The sequence below is a fragment of the Ylistrum balloti genome, unplaced genomic scaffold (assembly GCF_031769215.1).
Source record: "Ylistrum balloti isolate Yb309-2 unplaced genomic scaffold, AGI_CSIRO_Ybal_v1 Utg370370, whole genome shotgun sequence".
Lineage (NCBI taxonomy): Eukaryota > Metazoa > Mollusca > Bivalvia > Pectinida > Pectinidae > Ylistrum > Ylistrum balloti.
Genome location: NW_026782260.1, coordinates 242,939 through 266,192, shown reverse-complemented (window position 1 = coordinate 266,192; position 23,254 = coordinate 242,939). Strand labels below are relative to the sequence as shown.

At 34.3% G+C, this 23,254-nt stretch overlaps 2 protein-coding genes across 4 annotated transcripts in view; one reads left to right on the top strand and one right to left on the bottom strand.

Annotated features, from left to right (window-relative positions):
- The first annotated feature begins 889 nt into the window (after positions 1–889).
- LOC132554029 (coiled-coil domain-containing protein 103-like) lies at positions 890–6,115 on the top strand. Its single transcript, XM_060218327.1, has 4 exons — positions 890–901; positions 2,495–2,681; positions 4,907–5,051; positions 5,693–6,115. The coding sequence occupies exons 2-4, from the start codon at positions 2,518–2,520 to the stop codon at positions 6,098–6,100; spliced, it is 717 nt and encodes a 238-aa protein (XP_060074310.1). The 5' UTR covers positions 890–901; positions 2,495–2,517; the 3' UTR covers positions 6,101–6,115.
- Positions 6,116–8,306: 2,191 nt separating this feature from the next.
- The window catches only part of LOC132553982 (DNA topoisomerase 2-alpha-like), a 31,850-nt gene continuing 16,902 nt past the window's right edge, over positions 8,307–23,254 (bottom strand). For 2 of the 3 annotated variants that reach the window (XM_060218272.1, XM_060218274.1), the window contains exons 22-33: positions 22,078–22,178; positions 21,459–21,581; positions 20,804–20,887; positions 20,371–20,571; positions 19,166–19,295; positions 18,738–18,932; positions 18,156–18,321; positions 17,346–17,452; positions 15,183–15,293; positions 14,415–14,531; positions 11,010–11,191; positions 8,307–9,740 (exon numbers count right to left, since the gene is read on the bottom strand). In XM_060218272.1, the coding sequence (XP_060074255.1) occupies positions 9,603–9,740; positions 11,010–11,191; positions 14,415–14,531; positions 15,183–15,293; positions 17,346–17,452; positions 18,156–18,321; positions 18,738–18,932; positions 19,166–19,295; positions 20,371–20,571; positions 20,804–20,887; positions 21,459–21,581; positions 22,078–22,178 (1,655 nt within the window). In that variant the 3' untranslated portion in view covers positions 8,307–9,602. The remainder of the gene's footprint in view (positions 9,741–11,009; positions 11,192–14,414; positions 14,532–15,182; positions 15,294–17,345; positions 17,453–18,155; positions 18,322–18,737; positions 18,933–19,165; positions 19,296–20,370; positions 20,572–20,803; positions 20,888–21,458; positions 21,582–22,077; positions 22,179–23,254) is intronic. The other variant, XM_060218273.1, reaches the window with a different exon arrangement.

The following is a 23,254-nucleotide window of genomic DNA, read 5'->3' as shown; positions in this document are numbered from 1 at the left end:
TACACAGTATTTAGTCATTGTTTTCTTTGCATTTCTCTATATTATTGCCCCTGATGTGATCATTTATCCATTTGTTGTTTCCGTTTGAACGTCTTCTATGACAACTTGGTCCATGATGCAAAAACCTACCAAACTGTCGACACACATTTCATTCAAGTTGTACGAGTTATTTGTAAAGCTATCAAGATTACAACGGTAGACCATGTATGTTCTATACCACTGAAAGGATAAGTAGTATACATAAACAAGGAAACGCCATCGTATCATATCATAGGACATGATTCTTCGTCAATATATCCCTGACGTGAAAGCAGACGACTCTTCAACATCCGGTAGACTGTCCACATTCATATATCGTTTGTTTGAATTTCTTCTTTTTCAATTTTAAATGAAATAACCCTAAATATTTCAAATTGTCCACTTACTTTCACAATTTAAATCAAAATATATCAAAACATCTAATATGTATTGTTAAGAACGGGTTTTTATAGTAACATTAAAATCAGGACAATAAAGTCAATAAACACGGTCCTGGCGTAGGTAACGTTTAAATCCTTCACTAGCGCATAGCAGGAAACAGGAAATAAACACAAAAGCGTCTGAATGATAAAGACTCGCATACACATATCTCTAACCACTCCATCTATTTATCTGTCCGCATTCTGCCACAGTAGATATTTGGTTTCTAATATCAGCTCTAAATATATATAAAATGATTGAAACGACCAGAAGAATAATTTGTTATTGTTGCAACCACCGAAGACAAGAAATGAAATGACGTAGATTATATCACGTGACAACGTGTCATAACATGGTGGAGTTGGTAGGGACGCGTTTGACATTTTTTCCACTGTGAGAGGCTTAATTTGAATATCGGCTTTATTCTTGGTGTGTTCTTGTGGTAAGTCTTGGTCCTCTCACTCACAAACCCTTGTCATCAATAGGCTAGGAACCAAATCGCTCACTCTCTTCTGCAGTGGAGTTTTTTCCCTTTTAAATAAAACATTTAATCGTCGTAACAGTAATATAACATTTTTGTTAATTTTATCCCTTATATCTTCCCTCCCCCTTTCTCTCTCATAAGTCACAACACAATTGTATGAAAATGTTTGTAAACTATTTCTGTAAGTAAATATACATGTAAAAGGTAAGTATGCCTTCTGATTATGGCTGAGGTATGAATGCAAAGTTATACATTTTTGACACAATGGGTATGTAAAATATACATTATAAATATACATTCACTATTCTCCTATAGATCTATATATATGTTTTACTAATAACCCAATACTGTTCAGAGGATGCATGGTCTCATACCAAGTACATACATTATTGTTTTAATCGGTACTAGTGGTGGTTTGTGTTGTATGTGTGACATTTGGCTAATACAAGTGTGTATGCACTTGGGTTGTCTGTTGGTATGTGTGTGGTGAAAAATAAATTATCTGCTTTGTATGTGAAGAACATAAGGTCAACAAATTTGCTGTAGTTTGAAGATTTATGATGTACAATGTATTGTTATGTGTTTGTGATGATAAAACTGAATAAAAAATAAAAGATAAAAAAAATTTTGTCCCTTGTAAACAATTTTTCTTTTTGCCTTCAATCACGGATAAATATCCCCAACATGAAAAGTAATAAAACAAAAATGTGAAGATCAAAATTGCTTTTTGTACAAAACCTGATTGAATATTAAACTAACCAACTTATTCCAGTGTCTCTAGTCAGAATTCTTCTGAAGTTCTATTGTTTTTTTTTATATATCAGCTGGGATTTTGTCGAATTCAATCTGATATGTTTAGTCGATAGAACGTTAGAATATTTCGGACTACTTAGTATCAGGACTGTTTGTTGACATTCTGTTCAAATAGTCTCCTGTTACATCTATGCCTATTTTACTTATGAAAAATGTCAGCATCGAACTAGAAATAATCCAGTAGTTAAATTTTATGTCAACAATGACCAACTTGATGAACAGATATCGATTTTTTAACAACTAATAAATAAATAATTACATCAAAGTTTCATGAGCAATAAATACATCATGTATGCATGCATTCTTCTGAGCAAAATCTGACATTCATGATTAAAGCATCGTTATTAATAACTTATTTACAATGAGTGGCTTATTCTTAGTGATTTACTAATAATTGTAATATGGATTAATCACTTGAAAGAAATTTAACCAGTTAATCAATGCCAAAATTGTGAAGACTATTAAAAGATGCAGTTTAAAAATGATGTAGAGCTCTATAAGATACAGAGATTAAGTATAATCCATCTATGAATGTGAAAATGTTTATTTAGTTGCTGTTTATAACAAGCACCCATGAAAGACATAAATCAAGTTCAAAACTTGAAAAAAACATTTCATACATTTAGAATACTTTCATGAAACAGTGTCATCCAACTACTTACGATTCCAGTTGAATCAAGACAAATTTTCCTCAACTCGGCTACATTTGATAGTAAATGTTTTATATTTCCCTCATAGCAGACAAACATTTGCAATCTGAGATGTCGACACAGAAGCCAAAGTCCCATGATGATGAATCACTTAACTTTGACAAATTGGAGAAAGAACTGTATGCAGCTGTAGATGCAGACAAGAGATATTGGCGAGAAAATGATGCAAAGTTTCGGGCAGTTGGACAAAAAGTGGAATCTTATGAGGAGTTTCAGTAAGTACAGTTAACGGTTCATACATTGATAAATGCCACTGAAAGTATAAAAATATATGAAGTGACCTCTCAGTTTTTCTTCTTTCCCATTCATATTATTTTAAAAGAAAAATACTACAAAAGGCTCATTGCTCTCAGCAACCAGGAATGTTCAGTTGGTTAAGTAGTAATATAAGTTGTTAAGTATCTTTATGCAGAGCTTGATAGCTGATGATAAAATTGTTTTCCTTAATTACAACCATTGGCGAGGTGTACCCAACTATATTTTCTGTTGGGACATAACAAAGCCAGACATCATCTGTTCATTTGTACCTTACAATAAAATTTGTTGGCCGTGAAATATCATATCTAAGTTTTCACAGATTTCAGTGAACTTGCTGTGTGGTATTTTGATTACACACATTTTTCTAAGATTTTTAGTTTCCTTTTGTCACCATTAGAGACTTGTACAGATATCTCTCCCAGCTTTTTTTAACAATATCATTGAAACATGATAAAATGTCTTATCACAAAATGTATTGTTGTTTTCCTTTGAGTGGGATTTTGATAAAAGTTAGAAGAATTAGTATCCCTGACCTTTTTTATTCTTAATGCTTAGTCTACAATGTATAAGTGATAATCTTATTTAAGCATTTTTTGCACTTTATGTATGTATGACAGTAATTGCTGTTTTTGTATGTTTACATGGCAATTACTGAGTGCACCTATTAATCATAACAAATTGATTATGTTGGTAGTAATCTTTTTGGAAGATCTTTTGCAAATTTTAGCTGGGCTCATTCTCAGTTTTTATTATGACATGGTGCAAGATGCGTTGGATTTCAATATCTTTATGTACTTTTATGAAACATTTTTATTAGTCCCTGCTGGTGAAACCAGAGGGGACTAAAGTTCTTGTCTCTGTCTGTCTGTCTGTCAGTCTGTCCGGATGTTGGTTTCCAGATGATAACTTGGGAAAAGATTGATGGATTAGAATGAAACATCTGATGTTAGATTATGAGATAATACAGAGTGGGATTGAGTTTGGGGTCGACAGGTCAGCTACAAAGGTCATTGTTGCTAAAAATAGATAATTTTTCATCAAAGTTTGGTTTCCAAATGATAACTTCAGAAAGGATTAATGGATTTGGTTGAAACTTTATACAATATTTGCATATTAGGTAATTGGATTGAGATTGGTATGGAAAGGTCAACTACGAAAGTCACTGTTACTGAAAATAGATCATTTTTTCAAATTTTAGTTTCCAGATGATTACTTCATAAAGGATTGATGGATTTGGTTGAAACTTCATAAAATGTAAGCTTATGAGAAAATATACAGTGGAATTATGTTTAGGGTCAAAAGATCAACTACTAAGGTCACAGAAAACAGACTTTTATCATCAAATTTTGGTTTCCAGATAATAACTTCAGAAAGCATTGATGGATTTGGTTGAAACTTTATAAAATGTAGCTTTTGAAGTATTATAGAGTGGATTTGAGTTTGAGGTCAAAAAGTCAATACGAAGGTCACTGTTACTAAAAATAGACTTTTATCATCATCTTCTGGCTCTCAGATGATAACTTGTGATAGGGTTGACTGTATTGAAACTTGATACAATCAAAAATGATTAAAACAAATATAGGGTGGAATTGAGCTAGAGGTCAAAAGCTCAACTGTTAAGACTGTGAAAGTCACTACAATAGACATTTATCACTATTATTAAGTAGTGAACTTAGCAATGTTCAAGGTCACTGTGTCAAAAGGTCAAGGTCAAATTTTACATATTTTCATGCTTAATTTACCCTGAAAGGGCAGACACATAACCAGGTCCTTTCTGATATGTCAGTGTTATAGTTTGTTTTCCAGATAATCACTTAATTGAATTAGAGATGACAAACTTGATTAGAACTACATATCTAGCATAAGGAAGTACATATAAAGTGATTTTCCTGTGTTACTTTCAGCTTTTTGTGACCTTCCCGTCAAGATACTGGTTTTTGGAGGGATGACTTTCAGTTGTTAAAATGAGATATTTGTTCATTGCTATAAAGGTCTATGTTGCTTAGAAAATTTGATTAACGACTGGGAACAAGTTTTGTGTGCAACACTGACTACAAGCTTGTGATATGATATTGGAGAGATGTAAATGATCCACTTCATGATACTCTTGTTTCTTTTTGTGCGAAAGAAACCACCAGTATTTTTAATATATATATGACAGTCTTCATTTCTAATATTACAGAGACATTGTCAAAGCATCTCATCTAAAACCATTAGAAAAGGGAGATAACCTCAACAATATTGTGTTTGATCAGCCATGGAATTCACATGCAATTAAAATGAAGAATGCAGCACCGCTCAAATCAACAGGAAGCAATCTTCACAAGGTTTGTTAATCTTCATGTACTCAACCACAAAAAAGGCATTGATTGCAAATCACTCAAATGAGTCAAACTGCAACCTGATACCACTTTTAGTGATGAATTTTCTCTTATAGCAGAAAATGAGTTTTATAAGTTACTGGTGTTCCTATGTCGAGCAGACTTGTGAAAGTCAACACAAATAAAACTGGATTTAACTTTATAAAGTTTCTTAGGTCAAGGTCACGATGTGAACTTACAAATTTCTCTGCTAATGATAACCCAACCACTGCTTTGGTTAGGCACTGATGACATGGAGCTCTGGAGCCTTCTGTTGTCAGCATCGTCAGGTGGATTCCAACCATCAATGGCCGTTTCGTTCACCATTACTCTATAACATAAACCCTGAATGCATAAAAAAAATCATCATTCTAGCGACTCCTTTTCACAACCAGTTTTGTGACATCACTTATGACGATCTTATCCTTATTGTATGTTCCATGTTTCTAGGTGGAGGAGTTACTGGAATAATATAATCCGATCATTATTATTATCATGCCTGGCTCAATTAGTTTAGTGCTAGTTCTCTATTCAAGCAGGGACAGCTTTCAGTAAATTTTTTTATTATGGAAATAATTTCAATAATGAATTATCGTTTTTCATTTCAGACTGACAATTTACCTAAAAATGGACAAGAATTTGCAAGAGACTGGCGACGACACCACAAAACAGTAGAGGGTCAATATGACTTTCTGCTAAGCATTGGAGGAGCACGTCTAGAAGAAATCTTTAAAACTGAGATCAGCTTTGGATTATTGGGCGATATTTTAACAGCTCTGTGTAGTGGATTTTCTAACTCGGACTCGACTGCTATTCTTGCAATTGTTGAGGGATTATCTTCAGCCAACAGATTTTCCCTTTCTGTGCAGTTTTTGAGTTCAAAAGAAAAACAAGTGTGTTCAGACTTATTTCAGAAACTTCAGCTCTCGATTGAAAGTCAAACGGAAGCTGATGGAAAACATATTCAAGATCGTTTAAAAGAGTTAGAGAAAATATATGAGTTGAAATCAAAATAAAGATAAAAATACTTTAATTTATTATTTTTTTTTATCCTAAAAAAACTATATGATTTGATCTTAAAATAAAGATGTAGATCCATAAATATTTATTCAACAGTAGGTAAAACAATCAAATATATCTATTTCTTACTTCTACCTGTGTAATACTAGTCTTCTAAGGGCAAAACACCGAGGTTTGCTGGTTTTTTTTTATTACACACACATCCATGCAATACAGGCATGTATGTATTGAACTGTAACGTGTCCCTTCCCAATTGATGCCATCGTATGATACAATGTATACACGTGTGTATAAATAGTTATTAAAGCAACTTTATAATTTCAAGTGAGGAATATCAATCACGACAGCATCAGACGAGTTCTTTAGATTTATTACTAACTGTCAACTGTGTTTCGCCCTCTCTGGGCTTCTTCAGGACCACTTTAGATTTATATCTAGCAGTCGCCCTCCCTGGGCTTCATCAGGACCACTTTAGATTTATTACTAACAGTCATTCTGTTTCGCCCTCTCTGGGCTTCATCAGGACCCTTTTAGATTTATTACTTACCATCAATCGGTTATGCCCTCTCTGGTCTTCATCAGGACATCTTTAGATTTATTACCAACTGTTAACCGGTTTCGCTCTCTTTGGCTTCATCAGGACCACTTTAGATTTATTACTAACTGTCAATCCGTTTCACTCTCTCTGGGCTTCATCAGGACCACTTTATTACTAACTGATTTATTCTCTCTGGGCTTCATCACAGTTTATTACTAACTGTCTATCTCTCTGGGCTTCATCCCTCTCTGGGCTTCATCAGGACATCTTTAGATTTATTACTAACTGTCAATCCGTTTCACTCTCTCTGGGCTTCATCAGGACATCTTTAGATTTATTACTAACTGTCAATCCGTTTCGCCCTCTACTTTATATTATGTTTTTCTATGGCAGACTTTGTCAAATCTAAGTATGGAGAATTCATTTTTGATGTCAACTTGTTGATTAACTGTATAATAAAACAAGAGTATCAGTGAATCTAATGAATGCTTCCCGAAAACGATTTTATTGACAAAAAATTTCAACAAGAGGGTCAGCGGCCTTGACAGTCACCTGAGATAAGCAATGTTAATTATAAAAGTTAATGGGTAAGAAGCTTTCAAGCATCATGAAAAGGAAATTGTGACATTGGTGATAGTAATCCAGTGTCAATACATCCATACCATCAATACTCTTCATCCTATACTGATAATTCTTACAAAGTTATTTCCACTGAGAAATATACAATGTTATGCAAAAAACTGCAATTTTTCTTTAAAATTTAAGAGTAAAGTTAACTTCCTCCCCAGGAAGAAATGTGAGAGCCATTTTGGTGAAGCACCTAAAGATACTTCCATTCATGAGAAGTATTTCATTCTACCATACCTGGGTGCTGAAATAGATTTTTGGAAATTTAAGTCAATTTCACCCCCTTTTAGCTCCACCCATCTGCCCCTGGAGGTCACCAGGATCAATATGGGTATACCAATAAGCTTATCATTTGGTCATAATTCTAAATGTTTCAAATGGAAATTAAACAAATCATATGATTTATCATCATTGGTAGTACATTGTTGTTCATATTTTTTCAAAATTTCGTGAGAAATGAGAGATAAACCGTATGTTGGGGAGGACAATGGGATATTTAACCCTTGAGATCACAAAGAGTAGTAAAACCCTACCCTTCATCCCATCACATGAAAGTGTTACAGAATTGTGTGTAGCTAGTTTGTTTGGACAACAGCTTGTCCTGTCCATTTATTAGTATTGCATAGACATATATGTACAGATGATTACTGAACTCTTTTGTTGTCATGTGTTGAATGATAGAATTTGACAAGCTTTCATTAGTCATGTAATTCAAATTCGACTTTCTCTATTTTCATGAAATTTGGTCTATATCATGCACGGAGCCATTGAATTTGCCAAACACCAATTTTATTAAACTTAAACACGACCAAAGGACCCGAGCAGTGATGTATGCCACAAGTTTTTCTTAAGAAATAATCTTTAACCTCAGTCATATCTTATCACAACTGTCCCATTACATATCAAGGATATAAGCATGAGGGAATCTTGCTTACTTCCAAACTCAGTCTTTGATTCTTGATTCAATAACCAGAAAGATTCTCACTAACCTGGTTAAAATAACTTTAACCACGACAAAGATGACAAATCAATCAAAATTTGGTCAATGGTTTAATGAGACATGGACAATATTATCATGACAAGAATTCTGTTTTCATACAGTATAACTGCCTGTAGATCGTACTCTCTCTCACACAAAACACGATCGAAAGAAAGACAGGAGATTTACAGAAAGCAAAATGTCCAGAAAGTTTAAAACAGTACACGTTGATTGATGAAAGTGACTTTTTAAATCCAGCATTCAACCGTCTCAAGCTACCAATGTAAAGTAAGTAGTCACAAAATATACTAATGAGATGAAATACAGCAAACATGGGATGGTAATGAAACATGAAGTTGATCACAGACAATCATTTCTCACAATCAAAACAGATTTAAAACTAAAAACAGATGATAAATATACTTTAAACTTACATTTTTTATGATGTACTAAAAATTGCTAGATACCGTCTGTAAGTTATCAATACAGAAAAGCTCTCCAAAATGTTTCAAATTAAAAAAAAATTTTTTTGTTTCTATTTGGCGACGAAAGCACAGAAAGAAACAATTTACACTTCAATATCAATTCACAGAATTTTGTTCAGTGACAAAAATATGAAACATAAAATGCTACAAGTACATTAGGAGAATCATGATATTTGTACTACCTTTTCATATCATAGTTCGCATGAGATAGCGAATATAGTTGTACAATATCCAGTGTAGTTTGATAAGGGTCTGCCCAAGCAACAATGTTCATATTGTACTCTCTACAGTTACCCTTAATAACAGGAGTATACACTAAAAATTTCAAAGCTGCCCATCTGTTGTGTGATATAGTCTCTTATCATTTCAACTGTAATTTAACCGTCCATAAAAATATGGAGAAATTTCTTCAAACCCTTGCAGACTATCAAATATTTCAATCATACATTTATGTATTACAAATTTAATTCACAAACAAGACACAAAGTATCCCCAGTCGTTGATAAAATTCCTTGTCATTCGTTTAAAATAAATTAATTCTATGATTACAGAATACATATTTTGAGATTCTGCTCTCTTCACAACATACAATAGTGCAGTAGTCATCTTTACAAGAGCTACATCTGTATGTGAACGGACTGCCGCAATGGCAGAACATTGTAACACAAATCAGAAAAGGTCCCGTTTGAACCAGAACAAGTGAGGTTATTCCATACAGATCTTACAAGGATGTCGGGAAAAATCCTAATTTTGTGTGAAATAAGACCTTATCCGAACATTGAAGTCCCAATGCTATGATCTTGTGAGAACACATCAAAGTTCAACCAGTGTTCCAAGTGTTTGTAGGTTCTTAAACCATGCGGCTATGTTCAATCCATGTCGCTGTCATCGTCTTCAAATGTATATTTGACAGCGTTGCGAGCCCTTCCTGTAGTAGCACGTGGGACATACACCTCGTCAGCCATGTCACTTCCATCATCGTCACTGGAAAAGGCCTTCTTCTTGCCCTGTGGAGACCAAATGTCAATGAAACAATATCTTAATAGCACTAAGATACTAAGAAAAATGAGCTTTCCAAACAGGGTACGTTTGATAAAGCTGTAAGCAGTTTGGCTTGAATGCAGTGCACATCACAGCCTTTGATTTGATAATTTACCGTATAATGCTGACTTTAAAAGCAACAAAAAGTCAACTACAAAACAGTGATATATCAGCACAAGATGCCAACGTAAAATGTATTTAAACTAATTACCAATAAGGCTAGAAATGTAGAGTATAAAATTAGACGTTCCTCCTAGTTATTGAGAACAGCTATTGATTTTGAATGATTATACTAAATGGTGTATGGTATCATATCAAAATAGTGAAAAGATAGCGAAAACCGAGTCTTAGCACAAATATTGCGATATATATTGAATCACAATTAATTGTTTCATCTTGATTATAATTATCCTACATTATATATACAGTTGTAAAACCTGTTACAGAAATATGTCCAGCACATTCCTAGACACGTACAGAGAATGTTGCTTTCATGTTTATGAAAACATCTTGGTTAATGTTTACTATTGTATCAGTTCATTATATATCCAGTATTGCTGGTTTTGTACTCGGACCTTTGTAATTTTTATTCTATGTTGAAATGCATGGGTATCAATGTGAACAATTGAGTGCAGAAAAGCTTGAAAATTGATGTCTTAAGAAAGAGGTTTCTAGATACAAATACTGCTATTTCACATATTAGATTTACCTCTGATATTTTTTGTTTCCATAGATGTTTTCAGAAAATCTTGCTCACAGTAAAATCACATTTTTGTGCAGCTAAATTTTTGTGGTTTTTCGAAAACTATTTCATGGACACCTGAGTTTTGGGATAAACATAGCTCTCCTTTTGCCACCAATTTTTTTTCACCATTAGCAGACATATGAATTTGTGGATTAAAATGAAAAATGAAAATAAATCCTGCGGGAAAAATAATGATTTTGCAGTAGGTGTTCATTAGATCTACACATTTATTTCCTTTTAAATTGGTTGATAGAACGTTTCAGAAATTCAAATTAGCTATCATCTTAAGTGAAAAGTTAAAAAAAAGACTCCTATCATGTATTTACAGATAAAATAGAAGTCAATAAAGTATTTGTGATTGTATGAAAGGGGATAACGGGGCAAAGAAAAACCTTCAACAAGAACCCTATATAATTCACTGAAGACAAGTTTTTGAGTGGAGACCCTTGTTATGCAGCTACTATCATTTCTATGCAATTAACATTTATACCTTTGCTGGTTTTTTTGTTGCTTTTTTCTTCTTGGGTACAAATTCATCTCCAGACATATCTGAATCAATATACTTTGCCGGTCTCTTATTCACTGGCTTTTTCTTGGGCTTGTCCTCATCATCAGAGTCCACAGATTTCTTAGCTTTAGGTTTCCTGGCTTTCTTCTCTTTTGGAGGTCCATCTATAATACAAAAACCTAAACTGGAGCTACTTGTCATAATGCCTGAATAGTTACATTTCATATGAGAACCAAATTTAAGATCCTTTTCATTATATAAACAAGGATTTTCGCAAACATTATAGAAAATGTACTTTTCCGTCACATTTTGGAGTCATCTTGATTCTAAAATGTCAATCCTCATTGTGACTTCATAATGCATTCAGTGAAAATGTGTCTTATTTCTTGGTCATCCCAATTCGGTGTATGGTTTTATTAGTGAGGTCATAAGCAAAATAACACAGCAATCATGTGATATAAAGATGAATCTAACAACAGGGTTATACATGGTGTAGTAATGTTGACCTTTTACAAATTTATTCAAGAAATGAGCCTTTGCAAAGTTTGGTATGAAAATTGCTTCTTACGAAAAAGATAATTTCAATGATAAAACTTTCTTAAAATGTCAAGAAATTAGCAAAAATTATAAAGTTAATCATACATGTTCAGTCTTCACGAAAGGGTTGAAAAATTGCCAGTAATCCGGACTGTTGAAAATATTTTTTTGCCAAACCGGAATAAATCTGCCAGACCAAAAAAGAAACACCAATATTCTCCCAAAAAACAAGCATTTTAACCGAACATAATCTGACATAGGCTGATTCTGCTTTGCAACTGCATGGACATTTCTGAAAAGATATGTTATGCGGTGACGTTCCGATGCATGAAGCATTTTTAGGGCAACACCCCCTTGTGACTGACTAACTTCAGCTGCTGTTTTTGGCTTACTCTGCCCCATAGGGAAGCATGCTGGTGTGGTTTGGACTTTTCGTGATCCGTAATTGTTGAGGTGCGGAAATTGCTGGTAACTTTAACAAAAGTGTTTAATGATGCCTTTGGATCATTTTCTGGTGTCATAGCCCTACACACTTTACAGAACATTTTATTTTGTTCAGTGTCATACTCTAGTCAATCTCTTTCGGTCTGCCAACTTTCTTGAAATGAGCGTGGTGGTCTTTTAGATTCATATTCTTTGACCTTTTGGTTTTTTTTTTTTTTCACTTTCTGTTTGTTTTTCTTTCTGGCCAGGTTTTGCATCTTCACAATATCTTAGAAATGACATAATACTTGTAATGACAATATGTTAATACATTACATGATGTTCAAAAGCCGAAATGTATTGAAAATGTTTCCAATAATCGAAATTTTCTTCTTGTTTTTGTCCGGGAACTTTGCTAACAGCATTTACAAATCGGCTATGATACAAGCAAATCGATTGGATAGGCTGGCATTGCTTAACCAATCAAAAATGTTGATGCATTACAAAGTTATTAAACTGGAAACTCAGCTCTTTCGTAAAAAAAACGTCGGCGAAAATAGATACTTGTGCCAAAAAACCTTGCCCGTCGACCAGACCGACAACTTGACAAAAGTGACAGACTGGTGGGAATTTTGCCGGACATGACAGTCGCCTTTTGCGAAGACTGCATGTTTGTTGTTCAATAAAACATCAATACAACTGCCAATGGCCTCTTGTTACACAAGTAAATATGCTAAATATCACCACACATGCAGTACTGATACTAAGTAAAGTTTTATGCATCTATTCCCTTAAATGGTGTCCAACAGTTGGTCTCAACAGATGACATGTTAACTGATGATCATACAGTGATATGAGTTGAATATGGAAAGAAACTGTGTGTGAAGTAGGAGTGGCCCTACAGAACTCTTAGATGAGAGGGAATGGCAATTACACCTATATCATACTTAATGAAATGAGGAGATGTTTTCTTTCTTTCTTCTTAAACTTCACATTTTCCCCCCACAAAAAGATACTACCTCAACAACTGACAAATATTAAGGCCATTTAAGAAGAGTCTTTGTCTGAGATGATCCATGGTTCTTTAAAATGATTGCTGAAAACAATGAACAATTTTTGACATCTTGGAGAGAATAAGAAGTACGGTTACCATACTGCTCATATCTAAGATGATGAAAGTTTACTTTTGGTCTCATAAGATGATCCGGGTATCAGTATTTCAGCTGCATATCTGTCAAAGGGGCTTCTAGATTTTTGGTAATCCAGTACTGCTTCAAAAAACTTATTAGACTTGCATAAAGAAAGTTAGGCTGACTCCTTTTGGTCTACTAAAATGGGTAAACATAAAACTGAAAGAGCCTTCAAACATTTCAATGACTATATTGTTACTACTTGTAGCGAAAATCTTAACATGAAAACTGCTCTCTCAACTCTTCTCACTCCCACTCGAGTAACTGACTCAAGAGCAAAAGAAAGTAGCATAATGAGTATTGCTCAAGCAACACATGTCCTCCAAAAGCTATTACACTATAATGATTTAGAAATTTTCTAAAAATAGTAACAGTGGCCTTGACCCAACAACCCTGAAACTCTGCCTTGTCCCAAATGATTTGATGCTTTATAAGAGTGTGAAGTTTGGTAAGAACCCATCAAGGAATGAAGCCGCTAGACTACTGACAATGATTTTCTAAAAGTAGTGACCTTCATCCAAAAACGCTGAAACTTTAACTCCTCAAAGATATTTTGCTGATTTATAAGTGAGTGAAGTTTGATGAGAGTCGCTCTGGGAATGAAGTTGTTAGAGCATATACAGGGACAGGGAGGAAAAGTTTAGTCGCCACCAGTTTCACAGTTAGGAGAATAAAAATTACACAAGCTTGTTGTAAAGCTATTGTGTGGTCAGACACATTTGTAGTACACAAAAGATATACTGCATCTTTTCTTATTTTCTAATCATGGCCTTAATTGCATGAAGCTTACCTGGAAACTTTAATATATTTTGTGTTTTACCAAACATACAAGTAAAAGATGGGACGGTGAAAGATGATGTAGGTACACTGTACTTGAGAGATTTTCTGCCCCAGCAAAGCATCGATTCTGATTTTTATTCTAGACCCCAACAATTGATTCAAATGTCCATATCCCACAAACTGATGACACCATTATTTCAAAACTGAAGCTAGGACTAGTACTCTAGCTCCTTACTCAACAAACAGGTCACCTCAGATTGAGAGAACCAGTTTTAGATGGAATGACAGACAATCAAATGCTGGTAAAAAACATGATTTGTGGAAGATAACACTACAATTTCTGAATTAGATGTATGGCAAAGCAATATAGTGAAATATTAATAATACATCTCAATATAACATATAGTTAGTATGTTTTGTGGTTTCTCTCAAACTTATTTTGATAAAGCTTATAGACCTTGAATGGGCAGTAAAATTCCATCATCATCGTCGTCACTGTCCAGTAGAATAGGGGCTTTTGTGACAGGCTTGGTCTTGGCCAGGGCCTGGGCAATGGAGGGCTGTTTTGGGTCAGCTGTAGGGGTACAGAACTGGTCACATAAGTAAAGGGACAGATCACATCCCTAACTGGTCAACTGACCAGAGTGGACATAGAAAATCAAGGACATGTGTTAATGGTACAATATACATTGGCTTATTTAGTTGAAACACAAAGGAATACACTTCATATAAAAGTCTAAGAGTTTGATGGAAATCAGAACTATCATGAGATGAAAACTTCATTATACGAATACACACAGTACGGTTAATACACAACCCACAGAAAAATGAATAATATAATGTTAATTTTACAATGTACTATAACAAATTCTAAAATCAGTGATATTTGCTGCAATGGACCAATATAAGTAAAGTTTTTCACATAGTAAAAAAATTCACATTTCCCTTCAATATGAACATGTTACAAAAATGTTCATGTCTTAAGAATTTAAAAGCTTTGTCATAGAGGATCATATTAATTTCAAGAAGAATAATAACATACAGGCCCCAACAACATGTGAAAAAGTGATTTCATGAACTGTTTTTTTTTTTATTATTTTCCAATGGTTATCTAAAAAAGCTCAGTATTGGTCCCTGGCTGCAAAAGTCTATGATGTCTACTTTTTGTGTCAGGTTACATGGTGCACATCCTCTATATTACATAAAACAGGTCACATTCTCTTACCAGGCTTTTTCTTCGCTGGAGGTTTTTTGGCCCCAGTTTTCTTTAATTTGATTGGTGCTATGGGTTTAAACATCTCCTCTTCATCACTATCACCTACCATAACTGGATCAGCTGGAAAATTAAACAGACAATCTGTAAGTGTGACGAAGATGACTACAATTAAACCCTACAAATTAAATTGGAGTAAACAACTGGTTTATACTTTAGCAGCATCAATATCCCTTTTTCTGATCCAAGTTTCTCTCTAATTTTACACTTTACAAAGTTTACAAAGAAAATTTCAATTATATATCAATGCTAGTTTTCCTACATTGTTAAATCACAGCAGTATTTTTATATTAAATACACAGTAATACAGTCCTACCTATCTATAGTAAACATTCAGGTGCTGGATTAAAACAAGTGCACTTTCATGGCACATATTTTGGTCAAGTTCACTAATTATCATGTCAAATTATTACCAAAAGTTCTCTGAAAGTGTTCAAAGACAGTAAAATACAAATACAGTTGAACTTTATTATTTTGTGGTTGATTAGAAAAAAGGGAAAACTTTGAGTTATCTGAGTTTTCAATTTAAGTGAGTTTTAATATTTGGTGTGAAGGTTGCAAGTACTGAAGAAATTCATCAAAATAAACAGGGTCTTTGAGTTGTACAAGTTAAACTTTAATTAATGAAAATATATTAAATGACCAAAATGATTTCATAATATTCTCAATGAAATGTAAAACAATAAAGTATGCAGTAGGTGGGACACATCATTTGCCTATTTCTAGAAGCTTGCTTTACCTTTGGTATACATGGACATATGATATGGACACAGCTGAGGTTATGATCACTTTCACTCTCTGCACACCTGGAACATGCCATGGCAAAATTGAAGGCAGAAGTGAGGTAATTTGATTGGTTCCAGGAGAAAAAACTGACCAATCAGACGATACACTCCTTTTGAAGATAACAAAGGAGTGACACCCAACTTCCAAGCCATTACAATACATAATGGACCCTGAGATACATTTGATGTACACCAAAGGATCAAACTAGTCTTTTTGTCTTGTCCACAAGTTGTCGCATATGAAATCTTCAATTTTGTCATGATATGTTCCACTAATGCAGTGAGTAAAAATGATTGTAATATCTGGAGTATTGAGGATACTGCCACATGGACACATCTTACCTTATGGGTGACTGACTGGACAAAACTTGCCTTTTGGTGATTGTGACATGAACACAGCTAACCTTTCGGTGATTGTGACATGAACACAGCTTACCTTTTGGTGATTGTGACATGAACACAGCTTACCTTTTGGTGATTGTGACATGAACACAGCTTACCTTTCGGTGATTGTGACATGAACACAGCTTACCTTTTGGTGATTGTGACATGAACACAGCTTACCTTTCGATGATTGTGACATGAACACAGCTTACCTTTTGGTGATTGTGACATGAACACAGCTTACCTTTTGGTGATTGTGACATGAACACAGCTTACCTTTTGGTGATTGTGAGATGAACACAGCTTACCTTTTGGTGATTGTGACATGAACAGCTTACCTTTTGGTGATTGTGAGATGAACACAGCTTACCTTTTGGTGATTGTGACATGAACACAGCTTACCTTTTGGTGATTGTGACATGAACACAGCTTACCTTTTGGTGATTGTGAGATGAACACAGCTTACCTTTTGGTGATTGTGACATGAACACAGCTTACCTTTCGACGATTGTGACATGAACACAGCTTACCTTTTGGTGATTGTGACATGAACACAGCTTACCTTTTGGTGATTGTGACATGAACACAGCTTACCTTTTGGTGATTGTGAGATGAACACAGCTTACCTTTTGGTGATTGTGACATGAACACAGCTTACCTTTTGGTGATTGTGAGATGAACACAGCTTACCTTTCGGTCATTGTGACATGAACACAGCTTACCTTTTGGTGATTGTGACATGAACACAGCTTACCTTTTGGTGATTGTGACATGAACACAGCTTACCTTTTGGTGATTGTGAGATGAACACAGCTTACCTTTCGGTCATTGTGACATGAACACAGCTTACCTTTTGGTGATTGTGACATGAACACAGCTTACCTTTTGGTGATTGTGACATGAACACAGCTTACCTTTTGGTGATTGTGACATGAACACAGCTTACCTTTTGGTGATTGGGACTGGCCCCAAATGTCCTGTGAGTTTGTATCCCCATTAAACTGGTCATCTTCTTCACCAGATGAAATTAATGTCGTTTTTGCTGGAGCTGCTCTGTAACAATAATTACATACCAATTAGAATAGCAGATTTCTTAACCCTATCTCTCCTATTATGTTTCTAAGGTTTCCATACATAGATTTCACAAGGTGACATCACTGGTCATTACTTCTGACAGGTGAAACACATTTCAATGACTGAGTTCGTCTATGACTTTCATGAAACAACAGAAACAGACCTTAATATACTTGTTATATAATTATAATCACAATACACTGATATAACTTCAGCTCTTACCACTTGATAACCTTAATAGCCAAAGATACCACAAGCTTAATAACTGTACAAAATTTCGAGTTATTATCTTGAATGTTTCAGAGCACTGGTCCAGAAAAATTGAAATTTGTGATTCCCTGGTCACCGAAAAAGTGTCTAAATGGAGAATTTCCACAGCACTACATCTTTACTAGCTTGATAACAGTACAAAGTTTTGAATAACATCTTGAATGGTTTCAGAGCACTGGTCTGGAAAATGACCTTGCATGGACAGACGCCCCGGGTCAAATCTAATATCCCCTACAAAATGCGTTTTTGCAAGGGATAACAAGGTTCATGTTTGCAATCTTTTTAAGGATTTAACCAGGTTTTAACATATCAGTCAAAACTTATTACATTAAAGATAATAGACAAACCAGTTTATTTTAAAATAAATTACCAAAGTATTATCAAAAGTAATCAAATGAAACATTATACTAACTTTGATTTGACTGGTTTCCCTATGAACGATTCTTCTTCCTCACTCAATGGTTCATCTGCAGCAGCTGGTTTAAAGTCTGCATCTGCCACTGGTTGGAAGTCATCATTGTCTGAGTCTGACTTGATAGCCTCCTCGTCTGACCCGTAACTATATCGAGGTTTAGAAGCTGTAAACATGCCAGTTTCCCTATCACTTTCTGATAAATGCCTCATCATTTCAAGCTTTAAAAATCAAAGTTTTATTGATGGGATGTCAAACTTATTTAGCCTCTGGCTGTTTACATGAGTCAAATGGGTTTTGGTAACAAATCCAAAACAAGAGTATCACAGGATTGAAAAATATACACCCATCCCACACCAGATATAACTGTAACAAAATGCATTTTAATATAGAAATCAAAAGCATAACTTATTGTCAATAAAGTGCAGCCTACCAAATAGACAGATTCAAGCCAGATAGCCATGTATAATGTATAAAGAACAAACATCTTTTAGAATCATCTGTCTTTGTTTTGTTTAAGACTAAAAAAACTTAAAACAGACACACATTACCCTCCTGATGTATGAATTAGAGCACACAAACCTGCTGCTCGTCTTGGCATTCTGTCTCTGCTGATAACTGTCTCACGGAAGCTTCCATCCATGTCCTCATTAGAGAAGTCAGACATTTCTTCCTCAGAATCGTCAGACCAGGGATTCCTTTTTTTGCCCTTTTTAGGGGACTTCTTGGGTGAGGTTTTCTTAAGAGCACCAGGTTCAGCCTTCGGTTTTTTTGGATCTACATTTAGAACACAAAAATATTACCTTATGAAAAGTCTTGTCTCTCAGTCGGGCACCATTCCTTTCTTTTTCCTCCTCCAAAATATTTCCCCACAACAAATAAAAAGATGTCAAACATGAAAGTGCAATTACTGAAAAAAACACATTTCAATTTATATGACGTTAGCCATTTTGCAAAACATCACTCCTTTAAGCTTGTCTTACATATACTGGTAGCACAGGCTGCCTTACTTCGTTTCTTTTTTTCGTTGCCCTCGCCTGCTGCCATGCCCAAATCTTTAGCCTTAATACGATCAGCCAGACTCATAGGCTCATCCTCCTCATCCTCCATCTTAAATTCCAAAGTCTTGGCTTCCTTCCCCTGAAGAAACAATAATACAATATCTAATAAAATAGTTTGCCATTATTGAAAATACTGTTTCATGTTTGTTGTGAATAAACTTTTGCTCTGTTTTTTCTAGACGTAATCAAGAAATCATGAAAAAAATTCAAGAAATAAGACTCCACATTGTAATTTGTTTAGTTATTATGCCTTATCCACTGAATTATTTACACTTGAAAATTTTTCTGAAGAAGAAAGTACCAGTAGACACTTAACATTACACAATAAAAGTTAATGCCTCTCCAACAGTACATAATGGAGAAATCTTTAAGTCCTATGTAATAAGTTGCCACATGCAAATTTCTCAGTTTGGTGTAAAAAACAGAATTTCTAATTGCAAGTGTTATCCTTTTGCCATGGAGGAGCAGAAATTTATATCATACAACAATATAATATTGGATACTTGTGAAAGTCTGAAATGTGTAGGAATTGGCTTACGAAGTGTTTATAACATAGAACTATGATGACAATCTTCCCATCTTTCAAGTGTATTCATTCTTTAAAACAATGAAATACTCCGATATTGCTTGGATAGTGTTAAGATTGTTTACAAAAAATGGTGGACTTTGATTCTGCTTTCAATTTCTGAGGCATTCATGACAAGAAAAACAGAACCAAACCATTAAAAACAATTTAATACATCAAACTGAGTACATTTTATTGTGAAAACAAAATGGGAATATGTATACCTTGTGCAGCAACAAAAAACAGGTTACAAATAAGCAATAATTTATACACGAGTGACATGGTGAGTACATGAAGTTATACTTCTCATCACTTTACTGAACCGATGATTGTTTTCCCAAGCAGATATTCAATAGAAACATTTCAACTTATTCCAAATGATAAGATCACTGCCAGAAAATATCAACCTACAGATATCATAGGCACCACACAGTCGTAAATGATCCTTTTATTGAAGAACTACAGCCATTTGCTCTAATAATAATGCGCCATGCGCAAAAGAATGACCTGAAAGTCTCCAATTGTGATCACAAAATTTGAACTGAGTATGCAGAGAGTTTACCTGTGTGAAGAAACATTTGATACTTACTGCCTTTTTCCCTTTTGCAATGGTTGCCTTTGTAACCTTCTTCATAGCCGATTCTATTCGTGGTTCAACACGCTTGCCCATTGGCGATGGCTGTGTCTCTATGATAGCCACCTTCTTGACACGTGGCTTGCTGCCACCTTTTGTCTTGGTCACCTTTGTGATGCCTATAGCTTCATCCTCTTTTTCTCTCAGTTCCACTTCCTGTCCAAGTACAAAAATTTGTTACAGTATTCACCGAGTTCACAAAACATTTCGGTTTTCATACACTCAAAATTGGTTGAGAAATGAAACTGCTAGAGTGATGACAAGAAGTGAATGTACATACGTACAAACAGAATGCTATATCCCCTCTGCGGTCACTGCGAGGGGATGATAAATATGCTGACAAACAAGTAGATGCTATGGTAATGTATCAGTGCCACTTCCAACTTACATCTAGTTCAGTTAGGAACTCCTCCAGATCATCTTTCCACAGGTCCATTTTTGTCTTCTGTCTGAGACTGGACAATTCTTTGGCCTAGGAAAGTAAAAAACATATACCTATTAATTCTTGATTTGAGGCAATTAGAGATCCCAACACGAGACATACTTATTACACTGGCATACCGAAAACTGGAAGATCAAGACTGTAGGTACAATTTGGCACATTTGACAATTGTCACCTGGCAAAAAAGTACCAAAACTAAACATGTCAATCTAATTGTATAAATCATTGCCTTAGTATGTCCACAAGGCTTTAATCAATTCTATTATAATTTGACAAATCAATTGAAATGGTCACAACTAAGATTTGAAAACTGGGACATGTGGTATATCACATAAATGTTTATTAAACCCATTGTCTGTACACTGAGGTACATTTGGCCTAATGCTTTCTGGGCTACCAAATTTTTACCAGATGACATAAACAGTGAAGGAGCTGTCAATTTAATTAACAAATAGGAATCAAAATAAAACCACTTTGCCATTTAGATAAAATTTCTAACACCAAAATATCTCTTATTTGTGGTCTTCTTCAACAGATGGGACATTCAGGTCAGTCTTTCACCAGATGAGGATATTCTAGGACAACAAGGAGACATTCCTACCTTTGCCTCTTTCTGTTTCAGCAGTTCGTCTTTCTTCTCGCGAGACAGACTCCACAGTTGCATACCCAACAGATAGTTGAAGTCTGGACCTTCATTGTCTTCATCATCATCATCATCATCATCCTGCCAACAAAAGACATATCTACCCTGATGTTTTATTGTCATAGTTTTTACCAGGCACAAATATCATTGAAAACATTGTGCTAACATGTTATGGCAAGATATAACAATAAAATAATAAACAATAAAATCAGATTTCTCAACTCAACAAAAGGTCAACATTCCAGTTTATCCAGAACACCTGATCTATTTTCCTTGACCTTTTTCAGGGGTTTTCTTTTTAAATATTTTCCCTTAGTTTCATGAAATTTAAGTTTGAATGAAGATTCTATTGACATGTAAGTATTTTATTGGTGGCTTTTGCTGAAAATTTCATGGAACTTTTGTATTGAATATACAACACATTATTTTTTCCTTTTTTAGATGTCTCAACTAATCTAAGCTGTGCCAAAGACGTAAAAATGACAAACATCAAATGATATAGATTAAACACTTGTCATCAAACAAACTCAGAATATTTGCAAAGTTCTTTGTTTCCTGCATGTTTAGAATGGCCCACCTTGATGTTTATATCCTGCTTGGATTTCCAGGCCTTAATGGGATCACTATCGTAACCTCTCCTCACAAGCATAGAGATCAGCTCCTTCTTTGGTTTGTTTTCTGTAATTCACAGTAAGGACAAGAACACTTCAGTCTGATATAGAAAAGCATCAGCTCATACATATATTGCCTTTTTTATAATGATCAGAAAAACTTTTTACTTCTCTGTTACAAATAAAAATGATATCAGAGATTTGATCCTTGGTACTGAAGTAAATAATCACTGTACAGTACAAATTTGTTTACATGTGTACAGTATAAATTTGTTGTTTACATGTGTATAGGTTCAATTCCTTGTTTACATGTGTACAGTACAAATTTGTTGTTTTCATGTGTACAGTATAAATTCCTTGTTTACATGCGTACAGTATAAATTCCTTGTTTACATGTGTACAGTACAAATTTGTTGTTTTCATGTGTACAGTATAAATTCCTTGTTTACATGTGTACAGTATAAATTCCTTGTTTACATGTGTATAGGTTCAATTCCTTGTTTACATGTGTATAGGATCAATTCCTTGTTTACATGTGTACAGTATAAATTTGTTGTTTTCATGTGTACAGTCTAAATTTGTTGTTTTCATGTGTACAGTATAAATTTGTTGTTTACATGTGTACAGTACAAATTTGTTGTTTTCATGTGTACAGTATAAATTTGTTGTTTACATGTGTATAGGATCAATTCCTTGTTTACATGTGTACAGTATAAATTTGTTGTTTACATGTGTACAGTACAAATTTGTTGTTTACATGTGTACAGTATAAATTCCTTGTTTACATGTGTATAGGTTCAATTCCTTGTTTACATGTGTACAGTATAAATTTGTTGTTTACATGTGTACAGTACAAATTTGTTGTTTTCATGTGTATAGGTTCAATTCCTTGTTTACATGTGTTTACATGTGTACAGTATAAATTTGTTGTTTACATGTGTATAGGATTTCCTTGTTTACATGTGTACAGTATAAATTTGTTGTTTACATGTGTACAGTACAAATTTGTTGTTTTCATGTGTATAGGTTCAATTCCTTGTTTACATGTGTACAGTATAAATTTGTTGTTTTCATGTGTACAGTATAAATTTGTTGTTTACATGTGTATAGGATCAATTCCTTGTTTACATGTGTACAGTATAA